The 25,523-nt window shown below is 42.0% G+C and overlaps 1 protein-coding gene across 4 annotated transcripts in view; it reads right to left on the reverse strand.

Moving 5' to 3' along the window:
- LOC134350717 (syntaxin-binding protein 5) overlaps positions 1 to 25,523 on the reverse strand; it is a 238,902-nt gene that overhangs the window by 40,442 nt on the left and 172,937 nt on the right. For all 4 annotated transcript variants that reach the window (XM_063056323.1, XM_063056321.1, XM_063056324.1 and 1 more), the window contains 2 exons: positions 13,650 to 13,700; positions 2,435 to 2,674 (listed from right to left, as the gene is read on the reverse strand). In XM_063056323.1, the coding sequence (XP_062912393.1) occupies positions 2,435 to 2,674; positions 13,650 to 13,700 (291 nt within the window). The remainder of the gene's footprint in view (positions 1 to 2,434; positions 2,675 to 13,649; positions 13,701 to 25,523) is intronic.

The following is a 25,523-nucleotide window of genomic DNA, read 5'->3' on the forward strand; positions in this document are numbered from 1 at the left end:
AACTCTTGGTAAACTCATTATCATTTAAGAGGACACGATTTTGTCGTGCAACTTCTCAGAATGAAGAGAATCCATAATTCCTCAAATTTTGCCAAAATTAACCTGCAGTTATTTAGTTTTTGCTCATATTGCAAGGTGGTCAATTGGGCTGGGGGTAAATACTAAACATTCCACAATTGTTGGAAAGTTGGCTTAAAGTGATTACATGATTATCAAAAAAAGTGTTAAATCTGTAAATAATAACTTTTGTTATGCAAGGGTAAAACAGATAGTTGAATTAAATTTAGTGAAAACAATTAAGTTAATAAAATACCTCTTTCATCATGTTACTAATCAATGAAAAGTTTTAGTGTAAACACGAGGAAATCTGCAGATGCTGGAATTTCAAGCACCACACATAAAAATTGCTGGTGAATGCAGCAGGCCAGGCAGCATCTCTAGGAAGAGGTACAGTTGATGTTTTGGGCCGAGACCCTTCATCAGGACTAACTGAAAGAAGAGATAGTAAGAGATTTGAAAGTGGGAGGGAGAGGGGGAGATCCAAAATGATAGGAGAAGACAGGAGGGGGAGGGATGAAGCTAAAAGTTGATTGGCCAAAGGGATATGAGAGGATCATGGGACGGAAGGCCTAGGGAGAAAGAAAGGGGGAGGGGGATTCCTAGAGAATGGGCAAGGAGTATAGTGAGAGGGGCAGAGGGAGAAAAAGAGAGCGGAAAAAAATATAATAATAATAAATAAATAACCGATGGGGCACGAAGGGGAGGTGGAGCATTAACGGAAGTTAGAGAAGTCAATGTTCATGTCATCAGGTTGGAGACTACCCAGATGGAATATAAGGTGTTGTTCCCCCATCCTGAGTGTGGCTTCATCTTGACAGTAGAGGAGGCCGTGGATAGACATATCAAAATGGGAATGGGACGTGGAATTAAAATGTGTGGCCACTGGGAGATCCTGCTTTCTCTGGTGAACAGAGCGTAGGTGTTCAGCGAAACGGTCTCCCAGCCTGCATCGGGTCTCGTCAATATATAGAAGGCCACATCGGGAGCACTGGACGCAGTATATCACCCCGGCCGACTCACAGGTGAAGTGTCGCCTCACCTGGAAAGACTGTCTGGGGCCCTGAATGGTGGTGAGGGAGGAAGTGTAAGGGGCATGTGTAGCACTTGTTCCGCTTACAAGGTTAAGTACTGGGAGGGAGATCGGTGGGAAGGGATGGGGGGGACGAATGGACAAGGGAGTTGCGCAGGGAGTGATCCCTGTGGAAAGCAGAGAGAGTGGGGGAGGGAAAGATGTGCTTAGTGGTGGGATCCCGTTGGAGGTGGCGGAAGTTACGGAGAATTATATGTTGGACCCAGAGGCTGGTGGGGTGGTAGGTGAGGACAAGGGGAACCCTATTCCTAGTGGGGTGGTGGGAGAATGGGGTGAGAGCAGAGGTGCGTGAAATGGGAGAGATGCGTTTGAGAGCAGAGTTGATGAGGAAGGGAAGCCCCTTTCTTTAAAAAAGGAAGACATCTCCTTCGTCCTGGAATGAAAAACCTCATCCTGAGAGCAGATGTGGTGGAGACGGAGGAATTGCGAGAAGGGGATGGCATTTTTGCAAGAGACAGGGTGAGAAGAGGAATAGTTTTAGTGGTTGATTTGCTGATTTATTTAGTATATTCACATACTAGAAGGCAAATTATTTTATAATAGATACAGCACTCTGTATTAAGATGGAAAGATAAATATGGAAGCATTAAAGTGTTGCTTTTATGTCATTTATTGGAAAAATTATTAGAACAAATCGACTTACGTGGCTTTGTTATGCCCAGTGAATGGCAAGTCAAAGGATCCTGACAGATATGATGTATAGTGAAGCTTATAAAGAGCATAGCATATCTGAAAACTGCAGATTTTGGGGTGCTTGGGAAGATAATACTTGGACTCTTAGAATGATTGGGAAGGGAGTGTAGTACACTGTTGTGGCCAATTGCAGATGCTGTAAGGAAGACTGAATCAAGTTTTGTCATGACTAGCATAAAGACTGAATCAACTGTTCAGGTTTGGAGAATGACCCACTATGAATGAGACTGCCACACATCTGAATCAGCAAAACCTAAAGAACTTATCAGCATGAATACTGTACTCTGTAAGGACAGCCAATTTATAACTATATCATTACTTCCTATGTTCAAATGGTGAAGGTAATACCTCCCATAAACTGTTGGATTTAGGGGCCACACCTCAAACTCAAGTTCTATTTACATGGCATTTTTAGGTCAGTAAAAGGACATTTAGTTCTTACACTATTCTTCCCACCTTCCTTTATCTCATTCAATGAACTACTTGCATTTCTAGAACATCTCAAGGTTTTTCACAACAGCAGAATAGCATTTTTATTCTCTTCTCTATATTGCACATATACTTGGAATATGATTGTCCCAATGCCCTTACCACTTGGAGACACGATGACTGGCTGGGTAAGCCTTTGTTCTCCTCCAGGTGGGAGATTCAGCACTATGACCAGTACTGTGCCAAGTGTCGTCCCAACCCACAAACATGGTGAGGTGCACGTATCTGCCTTTCGGGTATAAGTCTCAGAGAAATGAAGAGCAGTGATGGCCTCTCGGGACTCCTTGTCAATGCTGGTAACACTGGAACTACGGGAACGGCTGAAAGAGTTGTCTCTCACATCTAATTTTGAAACAGGAGAAATGCAAAGCCATTAATGATACAGAAGAAGAATAATCAGGATATTATCAGCTTAAATTATCTGGGCATCATCTGTTCATACCTGTACTTTCATAATGCAATTTTACATGTCAACCTATTTTCATTCAGTTGATTTGTTGACACAATTTTAACATATCTATTTATCCATTGAGTATCCATCTAGTAGTCTGAGAAAATGGGATGGTAGTAAATACAGACCAATCGACCATAAACGTGGCCTTTATGTTTGAAAAGATAATTTAAGCAGAAATTCTGCTCATCTTTCATGTCCCCAGCACTTCTGCATTTGACAAACACAAGAAAATCTGCGGATGCTGGAAATCCAAAGCAATATACTTGAAATGCTGGAGGAACTCAGCAGGCCAGACAGCATCTGGAAAAGAGGGAACAGTCGATGAAGGGTCTCAGCCTGAAACGTCGACTGTTTCCTCTATTCCACAGATCCAATTCCGCATTTGATACCACTTGTCTTTTCTTGGTGAATTTTGAGACACTACAGTTATTTTATAAATATGCACTTCAGCAACTTCTGGTTGGAGGGACAAAAACTATTCATCATCTTCCTTGGGAATCTAGTTTTCAGGGTTAAACAAAGTCATTTTGGTGCCTGAAGTGACATCTGCCTATGATTCAGTAGAAAGGGGTTAGAGTTTGTGTCAATGTGGAGTATTTCTCTAGTTGTAAAGTAGATGTATTAAATAACTTGATTGAGATATCCCACAATCACTTAATGTCAGTTAACAATGATCAAGGCTGGTGTTTATTGATCATCTTAATGTCTCCAAACAGAACAGACAGGTGAGATGCCATGATATACAACAGACCAGGTACAGATGTCCTTCAGGTAAGGAAATTCGACATCAGTGAACCCAATGGGTTATTCTTACAATCCATTTCTAAAACTAGTTTCAGATTTTATTCAATTACCTCAATTTTAAGTAAGGGTACCATTCAAACTCAGGTCTTTGGAGTAATAGCCCATTGATCTAGTCAATTAACCATTATGCTCAACTAGAAAGCAACCCAGACTTACAGTATTTTAAGTAAGGATAAGTTGATATATAGGTGGAAAAGGAGTAAAATAAAGATGTTGCTTTAATTAAACGTTTATGAAAAGCCTCTTCCTGAAGCTACAGGATATATTCAGAGTGTGGAATGTATATACAGAGAACTCATACTCCAAATATTGTTTTGAATGGGTTCATATTTTCCAAATGCTGATTAAGTCCTTGGTCTCTATTCTTTGACCCAAATCCAAACTCTGTCATTGGCAAAGAGTGAGGAATGTAGGTAAGTCCTACGACTATGAACAAAAAATAAGCTCCTCTCCCTCCAAAACAGTAAGAAAGATCATACTTCAGTATATATATATATGATAGTTTTTATGGATAAAAGCCCTATAGACAAAAGAATAAAAAAGCTACTGTTGGACTAGTTCTTTTCCCCCCATGATTAAGTCACTATTGTCAAATTACAAGGGATGGGTTACATCTGAACTCAAGGAGGACCAATATCCTTACAGGCAAGTTTGCTGGAGACTTTGGGGAAGGTTAAATCCAGGTTGACAGGGAGGCGGGAACCAGAGTGATACGTCAGAGGATGGAGCAATTGGCGTAAAGGTAGATAGATGCAATGTGTAGAGAGATTGTGAGAGCAACTATGAGGAAGGATAGACAGTGCGTAATTATCGTCAGCTGGATGGGTTGAAATGTGTCTGTCTCAATGCAAGAAGTATCAGGAACAAAGGTGATTAACTAAAGAGCATGTATCAGTATACGGAACTATGATATTGTGGCTATTATGCAAGGACTTGGCTGTCACAAGGGCAGGAATAGCTACAGATTGTTCTGGGGTTTAGATGTTTCAAAAGGAACAGGGAGAGAAGTAAAAGAGGTGGGGAGAGGCATTGCTGATCAGGGATAGTATCACAGCTGCTGAAAGGGAGAAAATTGTGGAGGGACTGTCCACTGAGTCAGTGTGAGTAGAAGTCAGAAATAAAGAAGGGAGCAATCACTCTATTAGAAGCATTCTATCGACACTCCATTAGCAACAGAGACACCAAGGAGCAAATCGAGTTTGGAAATGTGCAAAAAATAACAGGGCTGTTGTCATGGGGTCTTCAACTTCCTTAGTATTAATTGGCACCCCTTTAGTGCAAAAGGTTTAGATGGGCAGAATTTGTTAGGTCTGTCCAGGAAGGTTTCCTGATACAACATGTAGACAGGCCAACTAGAGACAAGACTACACTGGATCTGGTCAGGTGACAAACCTCGGTGGATAAGGATCTTAGAGACAGTGACCACAACTCTGACCTTTATCATTTCCTAAGACAAAGATCAGATCAGATGGCATGGAGAAGTATTTAATTGGGGGAGGGCAACTTATGATTCTGTTAGGCCGGAACCTAGAGGTGTACATTAAGAACAGAGGTACTCAGGGAAATGCGCTTTGAAAATATGGAGGTTGTTTAGAGAGAAACTGCATGGGGTTCTGGATAGGTTTATCCTAGTGAGGCAGGGAAAGGATGGTAGGGTGATTGAACCATGGTCAACAGGAGATGTGGAACATCTAGTCAAGAAGAAGAAAGAAACTTAAGGCTTAGGAAGCAAAACTTTTGAGAGTTATAAGGTAGCCAGGAAGAAGCTCAAGGAGGGACTTAGGAGAAATAGAAGGGGCCATGAGCTGGTCTTGGCGACTAGGATTAAGAAAAACCCAAGGCTTCCTACAGGAGAATGGCTAGAACGAGGGCAACACCAATCAGGGATAAAAGAGGAAACATGTGCCTGAAGTTGGAGGTGGAAGAGGAGATCCTTAATGAATATTCACCAACAAGGGAGAACTTGATGAATGGGACATCAGTGAGAACAGGCTAATATCCTGGAACACATAAACTCTTATCAGGCTTCCAGCTGGGTATAGTTTATACATCATATACACCAAGAAAGCACTAGATCCTTTTTCATGCTGGAGCAGGCTAATGTTAAGAGGAGGTGCTGGAACTTTTGAAATACATTAGGATACTAAGTCTCCAGTGCCGGATGGGATACATATGGAACTATGGAACATGAGGAAAAAGATTGCTGTGCCTTTGGGGATGATCTAGCATCCTCGCTACCAACAGCAGTGGTACCAGAAGATCGGAGGCAGACAAACATTATTATTTTGCTCAAGAAATGTAATCGTGATAATCCTGGGAATTATAGACTAGTGAGTCTTACATCAGTGGTGGGAAAACTTCTGGAGACAAGATTTATGAACCTTTGGAGGAGCATAGTCTGATTATGGATACTCATCATGGATTTGTCTGGAGCAGGTCATGCCTCACAAGCCCAATTTAATTCTTCAAGGAAGTAACAAAACAGATTAATGAAGGTAGAGCAGTGGACATGGTGTACATGGATTTTAGTAAGGTGTAACCAACCTCATGGAAGGCTCATTCAGAATATCAGGAAGTATGGGATCCAGGGAAACTTGACTGTGTGGATTCAGAATCGGCAAACCAATAGAAGGCAGAGGGTGACAGTAGATGGAATGTGTTCTACCTGGAGGTCGGTGACCAGTGGTGTTTTGCAGGGATCTGGTCTGGGACCCCTACTCTCGGTGATGTTTATAAATGACTTGGAAGAGGAAGAGGAAGTGGAAGGGTAGGTTTGCAAATGACATGAAGGAAGGTAGTGTTGTGAATAGTGTAGAAGGTTGTCCTAGGTTATAATAGGACACTGATAAGATGCAGAGCTGGACCTAGAAGTGAAATATGGAGATCAATCTGGAAAAGTGTGAAGTGATACACTTTCAAGCAACACACATCAAAGTTGCTGGTGAACACAGCAGGCCAGGCAGCCTCTCTAGGAAGAGGTACAGTCGACGTTTCAGGCCGAGACCCTTCGTCAGGACTAACTGAAGGAAGAGTTGGTAAGAGGTTTGAAAGTGGGAGGGGGAGGGGGAGGATCCACTTCCCCCTCGTACCCCATCTGTTATTTATTTTTATACACACATTCTTTCTCTCACTCTCCTTTTTCTCCCTCTGACTGTACCCCTTGCCCATCCTCTGGGTTCCCCCCCCTCCTTGTCTTTCTTCCCGGACCTCCTGTCCCATTATCCTCTCGTATCCCCTTTGCCAATCACCTGTCCAGCTCTTGGCTCTATCCCTCCCCCTCCTGTCTTCTCCTATCATTTTGGATCTCCCCTCCCCCTCTCAAATCTCTTACCAACTCTTCCTTCAGTTAGTCCTGACGAAGGGTCTCGGCCTGAAACGTCGACTGTACCTCTTCCTAGAGATGCTGCCTGGCCTGCTGCGTTCACCAGCAACTTTGATGTGTGTTGCTTGAATTTCCAGCATCTGCAGAATTCCTGTTGTTTGCGTTTTTAAAGTGATACACTTTAAACGGTTTAACTTAAAGGCAGAGTACAAGGTTAGTGGCACGAGTTGTAGCAGTGTTGTGGCACAGAGGGATCTTGGGGGCCCACATCTTTAAATCCCTCAAAGTTGCTGCACAAGTTGATTGGGTGACTAACAAGGCATATGATGTGTTGTTGTTCATTAGTCAGGGGATTGTGTTCAAGGGCAGCGAAGTCATGTTGCAGCTTTATAAAACTCTGGTGAGACCACAATGGGAATACTGTGCTTAGTTCTTCCTGTAATCATCACCTCATTATAGGAAGGATGTGGAAACTTTAGAGAGGGTGCAGAGGAGATTCGCATGGATGCTTCCTGAACTAAAGAGCATGTCTTATGAGGATAGATTAGCGAGCTAAGGCTTTTCTCTTTGGAGTGGAGGATAAGAGATGACTTGATAAGAGGTGTATAGGATGATAAGAGGCATTGAGTGAATAGTTCGCAATTTTTTCCCGCAAAGTTGAAATTGCTAATGTGAGAGGGCATTATTTTAAGATGATCGGAGGAAGGTATGGGGGGGCGGTGGTAGATGTCAGAATTATGTTTTTTGTTAAACAGAGAGTGGTGGGTTTGTGACCACACTTGCTGGGGTGGTGGTAGAGCCACACCATGTCAATTGGCTATTGTTAAAGTGGTTTTATATAACTATGGTAAAGATAAACAATCCCTCCACAACTTTCTCAATCTGGCTGCACCTTTGAATATTGCTGCCCACACCATTCCCATAAAATGGGTAGAACTGCAATTGAGTCAATATCATTTGCACCTCAAGGAATTGCTTGTAACCACTTCTGTTCCAACACCCTTCCCCCAAGAATCCATCCTCCTATTTACACATCATCTCTCTGGAACACTACTTGAAAACAAAGCATCAGAGTCCCTGACTAATACCTGGTGCTATTTGTGTAAAGAACTTCTCTAGTCGAAAAAACTTTTCTCGGGCTTCCAGCTAGGTACAGGTATTGATTATAATTAACTTATCGATACCAAACTCTATCATCTTCTTCAGGGGTGAAATCTTTGAAGAAGATGGCAGAGTTTGGTATCGAAACGTTGGTCATAATCGATACCTGAACCCAGCTGGAAGCCCAAGAAGAGTTTATTTGTCATATACGCCAGGGAAGCACTACATCCTTTTTAAGCCTTTAGTACTGGGAAAATCAAAGACACTTCATTAATCCCCAAACCATGGCAAATGACCAATCCTTTTCCTCTCTCTGGCTGAAACAGACTGTGCAATGTTGGGTGTCAAAATAAATTAAATTGAATACAAATCCATACCTAAGCTTAGATAATGTTACTTTTACTTCTGTAACATCACTGAATTCCTGCTTGAACTGCTCATTTATCTTTAACCGTAGACTTAACAATCCCAATTATTCCTCTTAGGCTCGACATTTTAAATATTCAAATTTATCCAAAACTCTGCATTTGGTATGCAATTTGTATAATTGCCATTTACCAATCACCTTGGGTTTCTGGCTGAGCATAGTATCAGTTTTAAAGTTCTCACCCTCAGTTTCAAATCCCTGTATATTTGTAACAGCCCCCATACAATCTCCATTATACTCCTTTGATGCCAATGCCTTAAATATTTTTATTTTTAATAGCTCCAATTTTGCTAGCTGAGCCATCAGCTCCTAAGACCCATGAGCTTTTCAATTCTATGGATCAAAGGCTATGGACTGAGTGTGAATAGATGAGATTAATATAGTCAAATATAATGGTCGGCGTTGATATAGTGGGCCAAAGGGCTTGTTTCTGCGCTGTACAACTCTACAAGTCCAATCCCCTCCCTAAATCTATGCATTTTCCTACTACTTTTTCCTTCTTTAAGTGTTGCTTAAAATCTTGTTCAATGATTAAGCTTTGGTCATTGTCAACAATATCACCTTACGAGGCTCAGTATCAAATTTTACACACCTAAAGTGCATTGTGAAATCTTATGACATTCACGCTGATAAAGTTGTAAAATTGTTCTCCATTAAGATAAACCACTAATGTAGTGATGAGGCTTGCATTAAGCTTGTTTACATGTTTAAACAATGATCAACAAATAAATCACAACATGGAGCAGTCTAAGATGAAAGAAACAAAAATAATGGCATACTCAAAAATAGACCTCCTGAAAGACAACAGTATGATGTTGCTTGACCCAAGTACTAGAATTCCAGTTTTTTTGCTGTATAATTTATTGAAAAAGATGCTTTGTTTCAAGTATGAATATCACACATAACTCTCACCAAACACTACAAATGTATAATAAATAACATTACTACCTTCAGTATATGATCTCCCCAAATATGCATGGAATAGCTGGAAATATAACTAACATTTGATGAGAAACACAAGAGACTGCAGATGTTGGCATCTCCAGCAATAATCAGTCTGCTGGAGGAACAGTGGGTTGAGCAGCCTCTGTGGGAGGAAAGGAATTGTCGATGTTTTGGTTTGTAACTTGACGCAGGGCTGGAATCCAAAATATCAACAATTCCTTTCCTTCCACAGATGCTGCTCAACCTGCAGTTCCTCCAGCAGTTTGCTTGTTGCTATAACATTTGATGAGTTGATTTTTTTTCTTATTGAAGTTGTCAAAGCTTTTAATCAAAGCCTTTGGAACTTTTAAAATTAAACATGATCCAAAATTTGAAGATCAACAATACTTTAGAGCAAATTGTCTTCATGCTTTTGAACCACGCCTTTCTGTTATTTCAGTTTCCTGCTTCCTCAGGTTTCCATCGGCTTGCTCTGTATTTGACCTTTTGAGTTATTATCCATTGATTACTTAGTGGAAATCTGTCCATTACACATCAATGATGTCTCTCCAAATGATGAGGACACCGAGGTGGCACAGAAGGAAAGGCAAAGCTCATTTTTATCGCTTCTCGGCCTTTTGGCTAAGATCAAGTGCAAAGCTGATTTTCCAAATACATACTTATAAGCTTTAGATATCCACAGTGTTTTAAAAAAAATCTACTCTTTCACTTTAAAATAAATTAAGTCAAAACCAATACATGGGTAATTCTAAGTGTAAACACAAAAGACATTTAAAATTATTCTAAAAAAGTTGAAGGGTGTGTCATTGTTAAAGCAAAATGGAATACTACAGTAAAATTAAAGGCATTGTGGAATTCTCCAAGTTAATTGTTTTTAACATAAAACGGACCAAGTGAACACCGGGTTGGTAAGGACCTATTACAGAGATGGCTTATTACTTAGAATATTGGAATAGTGAATATAACTGAGAGGAGATAGTAGCCATTGCTTTAATTAGTAACATTGTATGGGGAATCCTGGCCTCAGCTATATCCTCGAATTTGACAGGAAATGACTGTTTCTGGATTACATGCATCAAGAAACAGTTTTAAGACAGCACTAATGAATTACATACTAACAACAGCAAAAAATCTGAACATTTAACATTAGCAACTTTCAGGTGAAATTGCAACTAGTGAATCCAGGACCTGAAGTACAATTTCAGATACAGTACAACCTTGAGACGTGTAGCATGACCAAGAGAAGCCCTAATGAATTGTAGCTTTCTCAAAATCATGGCATACTGAAATTGGATGGCAGTAGAAAGTGCGTATAGAACTCGCTCCAAGGGAGTGGGCGCATGTACAAAATTCATGTGATGAATTCATCATGTTGAAGCAAACAGTCGTATCATGATTGGCCAGCACCATTTGGGCATAGCAATAATAACTAACTAAATCCAGGTTTCCATCTTTTAAAAGTGAGATAGCTTCTGGCTGCAAACAGTGGTGGAAGCCTTTCCAGAGATTGGTCAGCATTGCAGAAGATGAACTCCTCACCTTCATGACTCAGCATTATTTTGATTCCGCTGCAGCTGTGAGGTGCTACCCCTTTGATGAAACATTAAAATTAAGCCCCATTTTCCCCTTTCAGATAGGCAAAAGAGCTAAAGAATAGCACCTCTTCCATTATTTATCCCTCAACTGTTGTTTATGGCACAGGTGACCTCATTGCCACTTTAAGTCTTTCCTGTGTGCAAAATAGATATCCTGTTACCATAAAACTGTAACAGGGTTTCAAAATTATCTCATGATTTTTGCTGCACAATTTTAAAAGATGTGGGAACTAATTAAGAGCTCGGCTATCAAAGTAGCAAGATGGGCGCAAGTCACCAAGATTTACCTTCTTTCTTGATGGACAATACTACATCCTTCTACAGTTCCCATGTGATCGCTTTGATCAAAGAAATGTAGAGTGCTGTCTCCTTGATGATATGCAAAATTCCATTCCAATCACTTCATTATTTACATCCGAGCAAGAACAGGCCAGCAAATCAACCACAATGCAACACACTGCATTCTCTCTTCCCTGATATGTTCCTCTTTGTAATTTCACTAGTTTTATTAGAAACCACACTAATACCACTTCATTCAGCAAGAAATGTGCAATGATAGGTGCAGCATAACCTAGAGCCACTTTGCTTACAAGATTGATCAGATCACAAGATTCATGGAACTCCTAATGCTCTAAAAATGTTAGTTCTTCATCACCCATAATTTCTCAGAATCTGCAGTTTGCTGATAAACAAAAAAGATTAATAGAAGCCAACAAAACTATTGGTGCAGCAGATGCTGTACACTCACAAACATTAGAAACTATTTATAGCAATCGGAAGCTGGCAATATGAAGCAGGAAATCATTGAGGTGGCGCTGACAACAGACCTCTAGCAACAGTAATAACACAAGCCTCTTTTGGAGAAAGAAGGATTCACAGTGTTATATTGTGAATATAAGCATTTTTCTGTTAATTAAATTGCAAGTGATGCAATCAAGTGACATAACTGGCAGTTGAGCAACAGATGCCAACAAAGTTCAAGAAGAGCAGCAACCCTTACAAAGGGAGGGGGGGAGAACAACAGGAAAAGAATTTCCACTTTCTAAGGTCACAAAAAAAATGTGACCTCAAGGCCTTTAATTCAATTGCAGCATTTTGCTTATGAAGCCACTTGGCTCTATTTCTTGGACAGGAGGAGCCAAGAAATTTATTTGTTGTTTAATTGGCAAATTGGCTGTTTAAATGCAGATGAAATTTTAGCTCCTTAATAGTTGAAGATTCAAAACTGTACAGCCCAAGTCTTAACACACAAGGAAATGATCCTGTTCTGATGCCATGGATGAAATGGAATGCTCTGACTTTCCACCCATTCTATTTATGACCATGAGCTGTAGGGGCTCTAATCAGGATAAGATGATTAACAGGTAAAAAGTGAGAATATTACCAGTGATGCTCAGGTTTCAATCCAATTGCGGCTAGTGGAAATAAAACCCAAAGGCCAGGTTCCATAAGGAAATTAAATGCAGTAGCCTAATTGGATTTCCTACTAGATTCAAGCCTGCAGGACAAAACCTTCTGCAATTTAATGGAAAATATCAAAGTTGCACCGTAAGCACAGCAGATGTTATGAGTGTAAACTACCAAGCTGGTGTAGTGAAAGATTTGAAGCTCCTCTAATATCTCGCTTGCAGCCATTATTGCAGGGATTTTCGTTCTTCATGCACTGAGAAACTCATCAAATGAATAGCCATGAAAGCTAAGAATGTCACTGAGGAGTCTTAACATTTATTTCTCATCCTAGTTGATCTTGTGGTAATGGGCTCCATCCTGACCTACTACAGTCTACTGTGATGAAAATGCTTTCACAATAGTGTCATCAGGAATGAGAGCTCTCATTCTTCTCAGTGAATGAAGCTCTGTAGATGTGAGGTTGTTGAAATCTTGACTACTTGCTGCAACGCCTTTTGAAGATAGTAAACCTGAGCTCTATACCTTGTTTACACCACACGCTGCATCCGTAAAGCGAACAGCATTATGAAGGACACTATACACCCCTCATACAAACTCTTCTCCCTCCTTCCATCTGGCAAAAGGCACCGAAGCATTCAGGCTCTCATGACCAGACTATGTAACAGTTTCTTTCCCCCAAGCCATCAGACTCCTCAATACCCAGAGCCTGGATTGACACCAACCTACTGCCCTCTACTGTGCCTATTGTCTTATTATTTATTGTAACGTCTGTACTGTTTTGTGCACTTTATGCAGTCCTGGGTAGGTCTGTAGTCTAGTGCAGTTTTTGTAGTTCAGTGTAGTTTTTGTATTGTTTCATGTAGCACCATGGTTCTGAAAAACATTGTCTTGTTTTTACTGTGTACTGTACCAACAGTTATGGTCGAAATGACAATAAAAAGTGACTTGACTTGACTTGTTGCTTGTAAACAGTAGCCACTCATTGGATACATCTCAGAAGCAAATTATCTAGTCACTGAACAACACTAACTTTATCATATTGGGTTTTGTTTTCTGCTTTTAAAAGCTCAGTCTCAAGCAGAGTTTGGTGCTTATGGACCAGAATTTGAACACCCTGCTATAACTGTGATAATGGGAAAAGGAGTGGGGGAGGAGTTGGCAGATACACTGTTTTCTTGCTGTTCCTGTTTTTTTCTGCAAACAAAAACAATTATACATAAAACATTTCCTCACCAGGTGGTGCAAGTCTTCACACTCACCTAAATCAGGCTTCAGGTCAGTTGGCAAGCTTAGTTTTCTTGACACCTTCGCTGAAAGAAAACCCACAGAAAAATTAGATTTACAGCACTTGATGCAAACCATCACTGAAGTGTGAACCAATACTATTGATTCCCTGCTTCAAGCCCACAAATACTAACTCAGGAATAATAATAGATGCTGGGTCTTTATGAAAAATTTGTAAATTTGGCTTGAAATACAAGTAATGTTGACAAAGGTCAGCACTTAGATGAAGAAGAGAACATTAAAATTAAGACTTTCACAGATCTGAAACAGATGCAGGTCAGTCAGTACAAGGACTACATGTGAAGGGAACTTGACAAGAGTGAGAAGTTGACTAGGGATGCATCTGTAAGTTTGGATACAGAGCATGGATAAAAGCATTAGCAAGGAGCTGAAACATTTAATGGTCTTCAGAGCTTCTGATATCGAAGTTACCAAAGATTTTTTTAGCTAATCACCAAATTCTTTGTAATGAAGTAGCACCTTATGAAAGAAGCTCTTACTTCAGTGATAATAGACTACAGAAGAGATGAAATTCATTACTTGGTTAATATTATCAGAACCATCAATAGTCTGACACAGACAATGCTTAAAGTATATTTCTAAATCTTCACAGGTATTAGCAAATCAATGAATTGAATAGAATATACATGTCAAACAGAAAAATAAAATCACAAGCTTTCCTGTCACTTAATTAAAAACTACTGAAATAATATTGAAAAGCAAGAACTCCTGCTGGCAAGTTATGTTTCAAAGTGACATACAAAAAAAAGCGGGGCAAATAATCTGCCAGCCATGTGATCCTACAAGTTTGTACTATAATTATGACTGACCATATATTTGCACTGTATTTTCCCCACTTTCCCACATCTCTTGATTTTCTTAAGCAACCAAAAACACTCTCTCTCTTTAATATATTTATTGTATATTGTATAATTTGGTTAAGAGAAAATCTTTCATGACTTCAATATCACAAGCACTTAACAATTAAATGTTTCAGCTCCTTTGCTAATGCTCTTATCCATGCTTCTGTTACACTTAGACTTAGGCTACGTCCACACTAGACCGGATAAATCTGTAACTGAAGCTTTTTCTCTTCGTTTTGACCCCCCGTCCACACTGAAATGGTGTTTTTTTCCCCTGAAAACGGAGCCTTTCTAAAATGCTCTCCAGAGTGTGTAAATCTGAAAACACCGGATGGGCGGTGTAGTGTGTACGGGGTAACCGGAGCTTTTTAAAAATGCTGTCATGACGTGCCAGAACAGATGGTGGTGGCAGTGCGGCATTTCATTGTTTTCTTGAACGCAACCTCCAACACCACCACAACAATGGCGGACGGCTTCATGTGTGTATTGTTTACTTTATGGTCTATGTTAATTTCAACCTCCCACACAACCTAACAATTTCAGAACAGACGGCAATGAGACTGAAGCCAGAAGAGTTAGAAATGTACTCACCAAATACTTTGACCCATAACTTACTCAATACTGAACAAATAAGTATACTCACTTTACAAGTGCTACACATGCCCTTACACTTCCTCCCTCACCACCATTCAGGGCCCCAAACAGTCCTTCCAGGTGAGGCAACACTTCACCTGTGAGTCGACTGGGGTGATATACTGCGTCCGGTGCTCCCGATGTGTCCTTTTATAAATTGGCGAGACCCGACGCAGACTGGGAGACCGCTTTGCTGAACATCTACGCTCTGTCCGCCAGAGAAGGCAGGATCTCCCAGTGGCCACACATTTTAATTCCACATCCCATTCCCATTCTGACATGTCTATCCACGGCCTCCTCTACTGTAAAGATGAAGCCACACTCAGGTTGGAGGAACAACACCTTATATTCCGTCTGGGTAGCCTCCAACCTGATGGCATGAACATCGACTTCTCTAACTTCCGCTGGGGCCCCGCCTCCCCCTCGTATCACCTGTCCAGCTCTTGGCTCTATCCCTCCCCCTCCTGTCTTCTCCTATCATTTTGCATCTCCCCCTCCCCCTCCAACTTTCAAATCCCTTACTCACTCTTCCTTCAGTTAGTCCTGACAAAGGCTCTTGGCCTGAAACGTCGACTGCACCTCTTCCTACAGATGCTGCTTGGCCTGCTGCGTTCACCAACAACTTTGATGTGTGTTGCTTGAATTTCCAGCATCTGCAGAATTCCTGTTGTTTGCGTTATACTCACTTTACCCCGTTTTCTGTTCTTGCTTGTATGAAGGTGGTTTACCTACTTATGTAAGTACTTCTCTGACAATAGATGTGTAACAGCCTAATGTACCATTGTATGGAAATACAAGATAACACTGATACAGGCATGTTTTATACATTTAACAAGGTGCTTTATTAATGTATTATGTGCAAAAATTCAATAGATGCAATTGTCACTACTTCCAAAATGTCATTTTTAAGTAGTATCTTATGTTTGGCATAGACGTGAAAATGTTAAGGCTAAAAAAGGAAAATTGTAAGTTTCACTATTGCTCAGGTAAAAATAAAATCAATTTTGCCTGGTAACCTGTTTTATTGCACACGTTAAATACAGCAAAATAATACAGAAAAACATGGCAAAAGTACAGGCAACAAATGAGGTAACAGCAAATTTCACTTTTGCCCAGTAACAAGCCTTATTACATTTAGTTGCAGCTGTTGTCCCTTTCATCAGTGAAGAGACTATGGTTGTTGGAGATGTTTCCAGGGTGACCCCTCTGTGGGGGTGGGGAAGATGTTGGTGGGGCCACCTTGGGGTCTGTGTGTCCATACGTGTAGCTATTGTAGTGGCTGTGAGGCTGGTATTGTGGCTGTGAAAAGTACGGGGGGTGGGGGAGCAATCATATTCCTCATCATTGCAAATCCCTCTGCAACAGAGTTAGTCAGTTTTTCAATGTTCATCATCAGCTGGGTCATACTGTCCGTGAACTCCCTGTCGGTTGCCTCCATACGCTCCAGTTTTTTTTTAGTTTTAAGTCCTCCTGTGTGAGAGCCAACAGCTGTCCGTTGTTTGGCAATTTCCTTTTAAGTTTTTCTAGTCTGTAACTGGACAAACGCACACCAAGTCCTTCACGGCGAGATTCGACACCAAACATGTCGCAGCCATCATCTGTTGCTTGGTCCAAACTGTTAGAGTTGGGCATACTCGTCGAAGTGGTTGAATTCTGTAGATGCGTCCTGCGCATGCCCAGTAGGAAGAGATTCGCCCAAATACCCGTTTTAATGCAGACAAAGGTATTTTCAAAAACGCCTGGTGTGGACGCCTATTGTTTTTATGCGAAACCGGTGTTTTCAAAATTATCCGGTCTAGTGTGGACGTAGCCTTAACTTACTTTTGTAGACTTCAGGAGAGGGAAACTAGAGGTCCATAAGCTGGTGCTTGTCGAAGGATCAGAGGTGGAGAGGGTGAGTAACTTTAAATTCCTGGGTGTCACTATCTCAGGAGGCCTGTCCTGGACCCATCATATAAATGTAATTGAAAAGAAAGCATGACAGTGCCTCTACTTCCTGAGGAGTCTGCAGAGATTCGGCATGTCATCAAAAACCTTGACGAACTTCTATAGATGTACAGAAGTGTATTTACAGGCTACATTATGGCCTGGGATGGGAACACCAATGCCTTTGAGTGGAAAATCCTACAAAAGGTAGTGGATTCGGCCTAGTAAATTACAGGTAAAGCCCACCCAACGATTGAGCACATCTGTATGAAATGCTGTCTGAGGAAAGCAACATCCATCATCAAGGATCCTTACCACTCAGCCATGCTGTTTTCTCACTCCTGCCATCAGGTAGAAGGTACAAGTGTCTCACGACTTGCACCACCATCTACCTCTCAATCATTAGACTCTTGAATGAAAGAGGATAACTACACTCATCTATTAGATGCTCCCACAACCAATGCTCTCACTTTAAGGACTCTATCTTGTTATTTCATGCTCCTGTTATTTATTGCTATTTATTTATATTTGCATTTGCACACTTTTCTGTCTTCTATGCTCTTGCTTTCATTGATCCTGTTTACAATCACTATTCTATAGATTTGCTGAGTATGCCAACAGGAAAAATAATCTCAGGGTTGTATGTGGTCTCATGTATGTACTCTGATAATTAATTTTACTTCAACCTACTGACTGTGCAATCAAAGTTTTCTGATATAGAAAATTGAGTGTATAAAATTTCTCCCCCACCCTATATAGGAGCCCTTATCCTGAAATTTTGATTCATTTCCCAGCTCTTCAATTACAGAAGTCTCTCAGGAGCTTCCCTGTCAGGTACTAACAATTATCAATGCTTCAAACCTCTTCTGAAGTTGAGATCTGTTGATCTCTACCCAGTATCTGTATAGATCTTCTGATCTCTACATGTATTCCTGAATTACAAATGGTTAATTTACAAATTTTCTCCATAGCACCACTGTCTCTTTGGGGGTACAAGTGTTGAATTTATGGATCTATTTTTCACTCTAATTAAGAACATACATATAAATACACATTGCATCAAGATCCACACACATAAGAGTTGCTGGTGAACGCAGCAGGCCAGGCAGCATCTCTAGGAAGAGGTACAGTCGACGTTTCAGGCCGAGACCCTTCGTCAGGACTAACTGAAGGAAGAGTGAGTAAGGGATTTGAAAGTTGGAGGGGGAGGGGGAGATCCAAAATGATAGGAGAAGACAGGAGGGGGAGGGATAGAGCCGAGAGCTGGACAGGTGATAGGCAAAAGGGATACGAGAGGATCATGGGACAGGAGGTCCGGGAAGAAAGACAAGGGGGGCGGGGACCCAGAGGATGGGCAAGGGGTATATTCAGAGGGACAGAGGGAGAAAAAGGAGAGTGAGAGAAAGAATGTGTGTATAAAAATAAGTAACAGATGGGGTATGAGGGGGAGGTGGGGCATTAGCGGAAGTTAGAGAAATCGATGTTCATGCCATCAGGTTGGAGGCTACCCAGACGGAATATAAGGTGTTGTTCCTCCAACCTGAGTGTGGTTCATCTTTACAGCAGAGGAGGCCGTGGATAGACACGTTAGAATGGGAATGGGATGTGGAATTAAAATGTGAGGCCACTGGGAGATCCTGCTTTCTCTGGCGGACAGAGCGTAGATGTTCAGCAAAGCAGTCTCCCAGTCTGCATCAAGATAATGCATTTTGTACAGTCTTTCAATTCGTGAAATTTCACTTGATGTTTCTGGGAATACTTTGCTTTCGTTAACCGAAGAATAGCAATACGTACAAACTATATTCATTAGCTTGGACCAATGGAGTTGAGAGCAGGTGGATGTTAATATATATCAATTTAATTACAAAGTAAAAGAGAAATTCATGCCCATGTGCAATAAATGATTTAAACTCCACCATTCTCCCAAAGTTTAGAATCACATTGAAACTTTCCAATTAGACTTACTTTTGTACTCAAGAATGTTACTCAAATTTCATGCTGAGCAAATACAATGTGCAGTTCTGAGCATGCTACCAATAATTTGTGTTCAAGATGATTCAAAGTAGTTCATGCAACCCAGGCACTTGTGGCTCATTATGGATTAGCAATAAAGTGGAGAGAAAATGATAACTTACAAAGCTATTAAAAGCATTACAAATGAAACACTGTGCAGCTCCTGTGACATTCTAGTTCATTCAAATTTGTTTTACAATCACAATTCAACGACTAAATTCTTTTCACTAACAATGGTGATGGTTCACAAGTTGATACTATATAAAGCAAGTCAATATGTGAATTGAAAAGTACAAATTCATGCATTTGAAAACTTAATTTTGCAGTAAGCAGTTAGTAACAGCTGACCATTGTGTGTTATTTGCAAACCAGTTATTCTTCAGTCTGCAGTGAACTTTAATGATTCATAACATAACTAAGATGACTAATAACATTAACAGAAACAAATGGTTCAAAATCCTTTAACAGAAGGCTCTCCATATCAGCAGCATATCAGCATGGGAAGGTGGGCACTATATATATGTGTGTGTGTGTGTGCCCGTCTGCCCCAGGTAGAGATCAACAAGAACCTCGACACCCTCCCCACAGTAGATGAAGTCAGGAAGGTAGTGAAGCAACTCTCCTGTGGCAAAGCGCCAGGACCCGATGCAATCCCTGCTGAGGTATACAAAGCAGGAGGCCCTGTCATGATACAAAAGCTCCCGCAACAGCTGAAAGATGCCAGCATAGTCCACATCTACAAGGGGAAAGGCAACCGCCAGTCTTGCGACAACCACCGAGGCATCTCCCCCTTGTCCATTGCGGGGAAGATTTTGGCCCGCGTCCTGCTCAACCGCCTTCTCCAACATCTTGAGCAAGGTCTGCTCCCAGAAAGCCAGTGCGGCTTCCGTGCTGAACGTGGGACCGCGGACATGATGCGTGCCAGCTCCAGGAAAAATGCCAGGAGCAACACAGCGACCTCTTCGTGACCTTTGTCGATCTAACCAAGGCTTTCGATACGGTCAGCAGAGAAGGCCTGTGGAAGATCATGGAGAAGTTTGGCTGCCCCAGCAAGTTCATCACAATCGTCCCACAGTTCCATGACGGTATAAGTTCTGTATGACGGCGACAAATTGAAGGCCTTCCCAGTGACAAATGGCGTCAAACAAGGCTGCGTCCTTGCCCCGACTCTGTTCAGTATGGTATTCTCTGCCATGCTGACAGATGCCTTCCGTAACAACGAAGAAGGAATCCACCTCAGGTACAGGACTGACGGCAGGTTGTTCAACCTTAGGCGCCTGCAGGTAGTTACAAAGGTGCAAGAAACTGACATCAGAGACTTCTTGTTTGCTGATGACTGCGCACTCAACACCAGTACAGAGCAGGAGATGCAGCGTGAAATGGACTGCTTCTCACAAGCCTGCGACAACTTCGGTCTCACTATCAGCACCAAAAAGACCGAAGTTATGTACCAGCCTGCCCCAGGAAAGCCATACCAGGAGCCGCGCATCATGGTGAAGGGCCAGAACCTCCAAGCAGTCGACAACTTCACCTACCTGGGCAGCATACTCTCTCGTGCAGTGAACATAGACGCTGAGGTCAACAACAGGATTGCCAAAGCCAGCGCCGCCTTTGGGAGACTCCGTGAGAATGTCTGGGAGCAGACAGGACTCAGCCTTACCACCAAGCTGAAGGTCTACTGTGCAGTGGTCCTTACCACCCTCCTTTACGCCAGCGAGACCCGGACTGTCTACAGCAGACACGCCAAACAGCTCAACCACTTTCACCTGAGCTGTCTCCGCAGACTCCTCCACATCAGGTGGCAGGACAAAGTCCCCGACACGGAAATCCTGGAATGAGCTGGGCTCTGCAGCGTCTACACCCTCCTGCTGAAAGCCCAAGCCAGGTGGGCTGGACATGTGGTCAGAATGCCAGACAGCTGATTGCCTAAGCAGCTGCTGTACGGAGAACTGTGTCAGGGCAAGCACTCAGTCGGGGGGCAGAAGAAACGTTAGATAGACTGCCTCAAAGCGTCCCTCAAAGGCCTGGGTGTCGACATCAACACGTGGGAGACGCTTGCCCTCGACCGTCCAGCTTGGCACAGCAAGATCACCACAGGAGCCCGTCAGCTGAAGTCAGGCGCATCATCGAGGCGCAACGAAAGTGTGCTGTGCGCAAGGCCCGAGTAGCATCCACTGCCACGACAGCACCCACCCACTTGTGTCCCACATGTGGGCGAGCCTTCAGGGCCCAGATTGGCTTCATCAGTCACCTCCGGACCCACAGCCACCAATCTCCCATTTGACTTTGAGCCATGGTCATCTTCGACTACGAAGGACGAACAACATACATACATACACACACACACACACACATATATATATATATATATATCACTGCCTATATATATATATATAGGCAGTGGGCTGAACCTCAGCAATGGCTTTGGTCTGCCCAAATGTTCAGATGAAAGAAATATTTGACCACTGAGGTCTATCAATCAGGAAATAATGAAGGAGTCAAAGGACACAGAAATGAAGTAAAGCTAGATATAATCACTTTATGTATGAAAACCAATGCTCAATTTTCAGATAAAGTAGCCAAGAAACAGCATTTAGGTAAAATGAAGGCTTGTTCAAGGATAGATTTGAGGCTGTCAGAGATAACCATGAGGGCATAGTGGAGAGAACAATGCTAGTGCTAATGACAGGATGAACAAGATTGAAAGCTAGCAAGTATTAAACCAACCAGCTAGCCAGTCAAGAAGTTGCAAGTTGGGTGGCTTGGTCGCTATACCAAAGGTTGCAGACAGGTTAAGGAAGACAAGCAGGGACAGATCACTTGTTGCAATCTAGGATACTATTGATTTTGACTGGAGTGGATTAGGTGCCAAAGTGGAGTCAAACTGATTGGAAACAAATAGTTCAAGGTAAAATACACAGATTGAAAAGCTCAACATTTAAGAACTGTGAAAAGGGAAGAAAAGTTGGAAAGGGGCCATTAGTTTTCAAGGAAAGTTCATATCTGAATAGCTGTAGTGATTGCTTGCTTCCACTTTTGTAACCCAAATGCAAGACCCATTCTCTAAGGACCTGAACATGTAACCAAGCCTGACATTTCCAATGGTCTATTAAGGATGTGCTCCATTGACAAAGGTACTTGCTATGAGACATCTTTCTTTCTTACGAGAATGAAATTGCTTAAAACGATTGGTTGTAAAGTACTCATGGTATTCCTAATTCCATAATTAATTTCAGTTAAATCCTAAAATGCATGAACCCTAAGGTTATAGTGTCGAACTCCTAATGTGTTCATGGTCTGCACTTTAGTCAATATGAGTAACAGGGTACTGCTATGTGATTCACAGTTTGATCAGGGTCGACAGTGTCATTTGTACTTTAAGTAGCCACAGTGTGATTTTTGTCAAATTAGGAACTTCCCATGTTTTTTTGCAGTAGAGAAAAACCAGGTAGCTATACTGTCGGACTTGAAATAAGACACTTACAGTGGTATGCAAAAGTTTGGTTAAAATTTCTGTCACTGTGAATAGCTAAGCCAGTAAAAGATGACCTGATATCTAAAAGGCATGAAGTTAAAGATGACACATTTCTTTAATATTTTAAGCAAGATGACTTTTTTATTTCCATCTTTTACAGTTTCAAAATAACAAAAATGGTAAAGAGCCCGAAGCAAAAGTTTGGGCACCCAGCATGGTCAGTACTTAGTAACACCCCCTTTGGCAAGTATCACAGCTTGTAAACACAAAATAATCTGCAGATGCTGGGATCAAAGCAATACTCACAACACGCTGGAGGAACTCAGCAGGTTGGGCAGCATCCATGGAAAAGATCGGTCGAAGTTTCGGGCCGGAACCCTTCATCAGGACTGTAGAGGGAAGGGGCAGAGGCCCTATAAAGAAGGTGGGGGGAGGGTGGGAAGGAGAAGGCTGGTAGGTTCCAGGTGAAAAACCAGTAAGGGGAAAGATAAAGGGGTGGGGGAGGGGAAGCAGGGAGGTGATAGGCAGGAAAGGTGAAGAAGGAATAGGGGAAAACACAATGGGTAGTAGAAGGAGGCGGAACCATGAGGGAGGTGATAGGCAGCTGGGGGAGGGGGCAGAGTGAAATAGGGATAGAGGAAGGGAGGGGGAGGGAATTACCGGAAGTTGGAGAATTCTATGTTCATACCAAGGGGCTGGAGACTACCCAGACGGTATATGAGGTGTTGTTCCTCCAGTCTGAGTTTAGCCTCATCATGGCAGTAGAAGAGGCCATGTATGGACATATCTGAATGGGAATGGGAAGCAGAATTGAAGTGGGTGGCTACCGGGAGATCCTGTCTGTTTTGGCGGACGGAGCGGAGGTACTTGACGAAGCGGTCCCCCAATCTGCTTCTCCACCTGTCCATTCCCCCGGGGGTTATAGCTTGTGATCCTACTAGTTGCAATTTCCCTAGCCAGCAGGTACTGGCGCAGCTCGTCACTCATAAACGAGGACCCTCTGTCACTGTGGATATAGCAATGGGTATCCGAACAGAGTGAAGAGCTTGCGCAGGGCTTTTATAACTGATGTGGTAGTGGTGTCTGGGCAGGGGATGGCCGGACCCCATGGACAACAGCATAACGGACAGCTTGTAAATGCTTTCTGTAGCCAGCTAAGAGTCTTTCAATTCTTGTTTGGGGGATTTTTGCCAATTCTTCCTTGCAAAGAGGCTTCTAGTTCTGTGAGATTCTTGGGCCATCTTGCATGCACTGCTCTTTTGAGGTCTATCCACAGATTTTCGATGATCAGGGGACTGAGGGCTATGGCAAAACCTTCAGCTTGCGCCTCTTGAGGTAGTCCATTGTGGATTTTGAGGTGTGTTTAGGATCATTAACCTGTTGTAGAAGCCATCCTCTTTTCATCTTCAGCTTTTTTACAGACGGTGTGATGTTTGCTTCCAGAATTTGCTGGTATTTAATTGAATTCATTCTTCCCTCTACCAGTGAAATGTTCCCCGTGCCACTGGCTGCAACACAAGCCCAAAGCATGATCAATCCACCCCCTTGCTTAACAGTTGGAGAGGGGTTCTTTTCATGAAATTCTGCACCCTTTTTTCTCCAAACATACCTTTGCTCATTGCAGCCCAAAAGTTCTATTTTAACTTCATCTGTCCACAGGACTTGTTTCCAAAATGCATCAGGCTTGTTTAGATGTTCCTTTGCAAACTTCTGATGCTGAATTTTGTGGTGAGGATGCAGGAAAGGTTTTCTTCTGATGACTCTTCCATGAAGGTCATATTTGTGCAGGTGTCACTGTACAGTAGAACAGTGCACCACCACTCCAGAGTCTGCTAAATCTTCCTGAAGGTCTTTTGCAGTCAAACGGGGGCTTTGATTTGCCTTTCAAGCAATACTACGAGCAGTTCTCTCGGAAAGTTTTCCTGGTCTTCCAGACCTCAACTTGAACCTCCACTGTTCCTGTTAACTGCCATTTCTTAATTACATTACGAACTGAGGAAATGGCTACCTGAAAATGCTTTGCTATCTTCTTACAGCCTTCTCCTGCTTTGTGGGCATCATTTATTTTAATTTTCAGAGTGCTAGGCAGCTGCTTAGAGGAGCCCATGGCTGCTGATTGTTGGGACAAGGTTTGAGGAGTCAGGGTATTTATAAAGCTTTGAAGTTTGCATCACCTGGCCTTTCCTAACGATGATTGTGAACAAGCTAAATATGGTCTGAGACCTTGGTAAAAGTTATCTGAGAGCTCAAATCTCTTGGGGTGCCCAAACTTTTGCATGGTGCTCCTTTCCTTTTTATCACTCTAAAATTGTACAAAACAAAAATAATATACTAATCTTGCTTAAAATGTTGAAAAGAATGTTTCATCTTTAACTTTATGACTTTTGGAGATCAGTTCATCTTCTACTCACTTGACTATTCACAGTAACAGAAATTTTGATTGGGGTGCCCAAACTTTTGCATGCCACTGTACTTATTAGAGGCAATGGTTTCATCCCATATTTACTTCAAAGTATTGTACTGTTGTTTTCCATGAAATTTGCTTGCATGTCCAAAAGAGTTTCCTGGAAACCAAGTGAGATGTTCAACTTATTAAGCCTCCATGGATGGAGAAATTGGATTTGTTTTTCATGTAATCAGCTTTCTGGTATGCTGCAGGATCTTGGCAAACCTACCCCCTTCATGCTTCTGCCAGTTCTCCTCCCTGAGTCTGTTATTTTATGATTCTTCCCCCTTCCTTTTCTCCTCTACTTGCAATTTGCCTGCTTTCTCCCAGTCAATTCCTCAATTTACTTCCTCCAGGGGGAAAAACTCTCCAGGACCCTGTGAAGAAGCAGCCCTTGCCCAGGTGCAATGTGTAAGGCCTGCTTCATTCCACATGATATCCTTATCCACCGTATGGAGAGACGTTAATAACTTCGAACATATTTTTCAGTCAG

Source organism: Mobula hypostoma, chromosome 8 (genome assembly GCF_963921235.1).
Source record: "Mobula hypostoma chromosome 8, sMobHyp1.1, whole genome shotgun sequence".
NCBI lineage: Eukaryota > Metazoa > Chordata > Chondrichthyes > Myliobatiformes > Myliobatidae > Mobula > Mobula hypostoma.